The sequence below is a fragment of the Rosa rugosa genome, chromosome 1 (genome assembly GCF_958449725.1).
Source record: "Rosa rugosa chromosome 1, drRosRugo1.1, whole genome shotgun sequence".
In the NCBI taxonomy this organism is placed as follows: domain Eukaryota; kingdom Viridiplantae; phylum Streptophyta; class Magnoliopsida; order Rosales; family Rosaceae; genus Rosa; species Rosa rugosa.
This window is the reverse complement of record NC_084820.1, coordinates 36,242,311-36,248,873: the sequence shown is the minus strand read 5'-3', so window position 1 is coordinate 36,248,873 and position 6,563 is coordinate 36,242,311. Positions and strand designations below refer to the sequence as shown.

The 6,563-nt window shown below is 37.7% G+C and overlaps 1 protein-coding gene across 1 annotated transcript; it reads right to left on the bottom strand.

Moving 5' to 3' along the window:
* Nucleotides 1-1,805: 1,805 nt before the first annotated feature.
* Nucleotides 1,806-6,235, bottom strand: LOC133736233 (uncharacterized). The gene is made up of 8 exons (XM_062163675.1): nt 5,552-6,235; nt 5,149-5,289; nt 4,887-4,979; nt 4,674-4,800; nt 4,113-4,222; nt 3,566-3,646; nt 2,497-2,579; nt 1,806-2,345 (listed from the first exon to the last, which is right to left on the bottom strand). The coding sequence occupies exons 1-8, from the start codon at nt 6,218-6,220 to the stop codon at nt 2,126-2,128; spliced, it is 1,524 nt and encodes a 507-aa protein (XP_062019659.1). The 5' UTR covers nt 6,221-6,235; the 3' UTR covers nt 1,806-2,125.
* Between the last annotated feature and the right edge of the window lie 328 nt (nt 6,236-6,563).

Below are 6,563 nucleotides of genomic sequence, written 5' to 3'. Positions count from 1 at the left end.
ATTTTTCGAGGAAACTTTCTTCATGAAAGATGTAGAGCATGTTAGATCAAGTCCGTGGACATATGGCACGCTAAAATTTGAGTTTGTATAAGTAAAATACTGTTTACAAAAGTTTAACTATTTCATCGGAGTTTTTTTAGAGACTTGTAAGGGCAAAATTAACATTTTCTCGTGATCAGTATAAAAGGAAGGAGACCTAGCACTTTAGGGCACCTCTCTCTATTTCTCGGGTTGTAAGCCTAAAGAGAGGCACGACCTGTTTTCAACCTGTCCCGAATCAGAACCCGCTGCAACATCGACCTGAATCGATCTCCCTTTTCTGGCCGTTTCAAGCGGCAATACCACATGGGTTTCGTAACCCTTCAATCACTTATCAAAATCCCTAATGTTGCTTAGTTCGATGTGAATTCAAAATTTTGAGATTTCCTGCAAATCGCTAAATAAGGGATTTTCGACGAAACGTTTAATAAGGGATTTGGTGTTTCGTTTTGAATCTCAAGTTCAGTCAAATTTCTTTAATTTCCAACGAGAGCGTCGAAATGAGTAATAATTATGATTTGGATTTCTCTGGATTTGATTTTAAATTTGATTTACGATATCGGATAAATATTCGGATTTGTGTTTATTGTGATTTGTGATTCTCGATGATTTAAGTTTGAATGTGAATTGTAATAATGCTCTGGATTGATTATTTGTTATGATTTATTGTTACACCATGTACCCAGAATTACCTGTTTACTAGTTAATTTGATGGAAAACGGTTATTGTTCTCTTTCTACCTTCGTAAAAATCATTTAGGAGGTTATAGAGTTGACTTTATAATTGGTCACATTTTGCAGAAACTATCATCACGAAAGTTGTAGAGGACATTAAACTAAGTTCGTGGACACACGATACGTTAAAATTTGAGTTCGTATGAATAAGTTATAGTCTACAAAAGTTTATTTCTATGTCGGAGTTTTTTGAATTTTGAAGAAGGCAAGAAAGCAAATATATCACGAAAAATCCAAATATTCGTAGAGTAATCGCCACCCATACCATGGAGCATTGAACCTCCTTCCTAGCACCACCGCACCAAAACTTCTTCCCCTGACCCATTACACCAAAACTTCTTCCCTGCACTTCAAGTCTGGACACCTAAACCATCATTTTCGTTCTTCTCCATCCATCCGCCCACCCTACCTGCAACCCTCTTCGGACCTTCTGCTCTCCACCACAATACCGACCCTTGAAATATGAGTAATTCGTACCCCAGCGTCAAACTTAGGCATCCTTTATATATGCCCTCTTTTCATTCCCCAGTGTTGTATGACACTGCTACTGCCACTATAATCATCATCTCATTTCCCAGAATTTTAGTATCAATTACACAATCATCCTACTCAAGTCATGGACCCAAGAGACCGTATAAACCACGCAGTTCAAACAACGGGGAAATTACTGCTATGAGTTGATCAATACAGTTGAAAATATATAATCTGCAAATTCATTTTTCATCGTTGGAGCAGTATATAACAATTGGAAAGCGACTAGGCTAACAAGTGTTCTGAAGTATCACTAAATTTATCCGATCTTCCATTAAGCAAGCAGTATTGAGAAATACATCAACTATCTAAAAAATTAAAAACTAAAACTAAAACAGACACAAACAAACCCAGCTGTTGAGTGTGTGCGCGCGTGTGCACACGCATGTGGAGATGCCAATTAGGAAGAAGTATAGGCTTGATGATATCAGAATTGAAAATTGATGCAGCTTGGTAGTCGAAATTGGAATATACTCACATATGAACTGATATATGCAAACCTTGAACAAAGAGAACACAAGGTGTAGAAGTCTCACATTATGGTTACTAGCCAACATACAATTACGTAATATGCAACAGAAACAGGAAGATCAAACAAGAGAAGTAAACTGACAAGAAAATTGGAATATGGTTTGATAAGATTCTGATCTTACTGTATCAAGTACCTTCATGTTGTATATCACTATCAGTCAGCCAACCGCATACTACAAGCACAATATGGACTCACAAATAAGGTCACAAAAATGGTGTGATTGCCTCACATTTTAGAAAATCTTTCCTCCAGGCAGCAGGGCAACCATTAGACTTTACTTGGTTAGCTGTTAACCAAAATCACTCGTATGTCTTACTTTACGACTGATGGACCTGCCCATCCGAAGTCGTCTATTTGTTAGAGCCTCTAATAGTACAACTAAAGCATCCTCTACAACTTCAGCCTGCTTATCAAATCCATGGGACCTGAACTCTGGAAGAACGTGCAGCTCGGAGAGGAGGCCAATAGCTGCTGCTGCTGTACAGGTACGATCCAATGATGGTTGGGGCCTGCCCACACAATCATTTAACAATTAGATTCAATAAGGCAGGTATTTGGGAAAGGTGGAAGAGCAAAGAAAAGCTCAACAAGAAAAGAACAAAAAGAACTGAAAGAAAAGCCTCTGTAGAGAAAACTGCAGAAGTTAAATTTTAGTTCTACCGAAGTTTATGCATCGCAGAAGCACCAGTGGCCAGGGAAATACAAGGAAAGTCCTCTCCTCCCCATACTAACTTTGCTTGATCCTGCACATAGAGATAGTTTTATGAAGGGGAAAAAATTAAAATTAAAATCCCCAAGAGCAGCTTATAAATGCTTTTTTTTTTTTTTTTTAACAATAAGTCTAAGGGATTTATCAGTTAGGTCATCACCACATATTCTGATATCTTCATGCAAGCAAAGCAATTGTGTCAGTGTACCAATGGCCAAATTATGAGGCTGTTAATATTACTAGACGATATTCTAGACATTTTCACAATTTGACTAAATAGGACCTTGAAGCATAATCCCAGTTGTTTATTCCACCTTCATATTTGGTCAGGTTTCCCACTTTTCCTAAACTCCCTATTGATATCCTAGAAATTGATGCCAAAAGATGCCAAAAGCTGTTCTTCTATATGTTCAGAACGGACATCTAGTGTCTAGGGCAAGTTTCTCTTTCAACAAGGCAATGAGCTCATAAGTACACACGCAGCTGAGATTCCAAAATCATGGTGTTTTTCGCTTTGCACAAGCACCAACTTCCTAACACTAAAATGGCTGTAGTGTCAAATATCTCTCCAGACTATTGGTTTTGAGCAATTACTTCTGCAGAAGTTCTTGTGAATAATTCAGCTCATGAACTATACAATTATAGCCAATTACCTTCCTACTGTCTTCATAAAATGGGTCTGTTTCTGTAGCATGTCTGTTTAAAGTAGGATTCATCCTTTGTTTTTTTTCCTTTCCATTCACTTGGAAACTTACCTTTTTATTCAGGGGAAAAAGGATAAAAAAGGAAAGATGAAGAAAAGCTGATTCTTGCAAGTATAAACGTTGACTTTATTGTAATCTACAGCAGAGAGCAGAGAGGGGCTTTTAGAGAATAAATACTGTTAGATGTCCATTTGTTCATGTTCAAATTGACACATAAATTCCAATTCACAAAATAAATTTGTATTTAGCATCTTACAAATGATAATGAAAACCTACAAGAAAAGCGTAGGAACCAATAAATGACAGAAAGTATTACCTTCAGACGACGGAATATCGCAACAGAATTGTTCCATGTTCCATCAATCAAAATGAAATTCAGAGTTCTGTCTTCATTTATCTGTGCAGCAGTCAAAATTGGAATTTATATATTGTTGAACTTGATGAAGGCATAAGAGATTTCTTGTTAAGAAACTGAAGCCTGAAACTGCCCCTTAGCCAATTTCATGGTTTCTTAACATGGTCAGTAAGAATCAACTAGCATCTGAATTGACACTAGGTTGTGTATAAGAGTGCTTCTGGATGCCAAAAGCACCTTCAGACAGCTAAAAATGTTTTCTGGTTTGGATGGAAAAAAAAAAAGTACCTAGAGTGATTTTGGTGAAAAGAAACACTCTTATTTCTTTTGAAAGAAGCACTAGTTATGGCTCTTCTTCAGGAAATGTAATGGGATCACGATGTAAGAAGCACATTGACATTAGAAATTTGTTTTTATGTGTCATTAAAAAAAACGACTAGCAAGAGTGGTACTTAGCAAATACCCCTCATACAAAACACCCATAAACATAGCACTAAAACAATAATACCTTGGTATATGGACCTTCCAGATCAGCTGAAGATTCTTGGCCAAAGACATCCTGAACAGAAGTTAACACAGCATTTTTGTTGGGATAGAGGCACCAAACATTGCTTTTTCCTGGATTTAATGTAAATTTCAAAAACAAGTTAATGATGCCACAGGTGTAATATCCATAAAAGTAAACCAAAGAACGTAAGAAACTTCCAAATCTAACTGCCAAAAAAAAAAACTCTGACAACTTCACCAAAAATAAAAATAACACTGGCAACTTAAGTTCATCAATTTAGCTTGGTAGTGTAATGTCAAGTACTAAATTTCAACACGCAGTTGCCAGTGTCTAGTGCAAGAGCCATTGGCTACAAAAGATAATAAATTAAAGCATCTGTTTTATATCAGTCAAAACACTTGGTAAAAGATTTTTTCTACAGTATGGAAAGTGCTATGTTTCCCAAAAAATAGCTTAATATCTAAAGTCGCAAAATACCCGAATCAAAATAAAATGGCCGACAATTTAAGGACACCACATTTAGTGGCCCTTTCAGTTTAAGTAGGGAAAAACAAGGGAGACCTGCTAGCTTAAATGCATCCCACATTATTTCTTCCTGTTCAGCGATGCCGAAGAGGCACAAAGTTGCAGCTTCAGTGCCAAATACTTGCCATAACAACTTTCCAGTATTGTTCTGTCTTAAGAAATCCTGCAAAAAGCTGACGGCTCATTTCAATATATATAATTTTTTTTTTCTCAAAAGTGACTGGTTCATAAAATGACAAAAGTGACAACCTTTGGATGCATATACAACCAGAATCGCATTCGAGGCCAAAGAGGGCACTGTACCACTCTTGAACACATACAATCTTCCAAAGGAAGCCAGCACTGCAAAGTAATATAATTCCTATAAGATGTGATGAACATGAAATGGAGATGAAAGGCATACCGCCTTCTACGAATTAGGAAAATTTAGGATGCAATATTACCTCAGTACGAGGAAGAAGTTAAAAGCCAAAATGCACACAAATATTTTTGCAAAAGAACAGCTCAATACCTTTTGACAAAGGTAGCCTCTACTTCCAAGCAAGCGGCATGCTATTTGTCTAGCTGAAAAAAACTGAATCTTTTGTTCAGAGTCACCTAAAGCCTTATATGTCTTCCTGTGTTTTCTATCCTCTTGCACTTTAAAATCTCCCTGAAAAGCAAGATATGAAAAGCCTTATACATTAGTTACGTCCAGGCATCCTGATCACACATTCACTCCATGTCTATACTTATTAAAATGGTTTGAATGAGATGCTTAAAACCTCAGAGATAGATAAAGCACGTAGACATCTGAACTTTACACTAAAACCTCAAACCCCTAAAACCATGTTGTTGTAGTAGAACTTAACTTTGAAACAAACATGTCTGCCAAGGCCCACAGCAAACAAAGGAGATTATAATTTGTGGCATACCTGAAGCTTGCCACCACTGCCACCAAAGCTCATTTGGGCATCAATATCTTTCTCCAAAACCTTCAAATCCTGAACAATTTTGGTGACCAAGGAGGGCACGGGGGACGTGGTGCCCCAACCCTGCCATTCCTGCAATGTGATAGAGGCTTCAGCAGTGTCGCCTGTACGAGCTTCTCTTGAAGCAGCGCCTGAAGTTGAACTAGAAAATGGGTTTTGAAGGGTTCTGGGTTTCGAGTCCATCCGCGTTTTCGAAGAAAATGCCAGAGAGGGAGAACATTTGAATGCGATGGCCCTTGAGGGGGAGGCCATGGCGGATTGCTGCCTGTGCCTGCTATCAAGGTATAAGAGCTTTTGAATAATGACATTTATTGTGGGCCGTGGCCCGTAGGGTTCTTTTTTGGCTTGCCTTGGACTATTTTTTTTTGTTACAGAGGTCTTAAAAAAGACCCAATTAAACACAGCAAACAAAAAGAAAAACCAAGTTATAAGTCTAACAGAAGACCTGGATCTAGAAACTTCACAGAGATCATCAAGAAACGCAGTAGCAGCTTGGGGAGGAGGGGGGTCAAATATGAAAACACTATGGTCATGATCAAGGCTCGATTTAGCAAGAGCATCCGCAGTGTCGTTCCATTCTCTGAAGCCTTCAACTATTTTCACTAGTTTCATATTCGTGCGATGCACGTGTTATTGTTAAAATGAGAAGAATGTGAAAGCTTTCTTCTTACTGACTACCTCAATTTTATAATTTTAGTGTTTTTGTAGATTACCATAACAACTCTGTGCGATGCACACGTTAATTTTTTTTTTTTTTTTTTTTTGGAATCAAACCCAAATCGGGAGTATATCATTCATCTAAAGCGAGAATTGGTCATTACATATCCTCCTCCCTCTACCGACATGGGGTAGATTTGTGGTGGTGTCACAGCGATACATAGACTAGGTCCACTCATTCAGCAGTTTCATGCTCACTTAAAAAATTAAGTCTATAAACTATGTTAACACCACAACA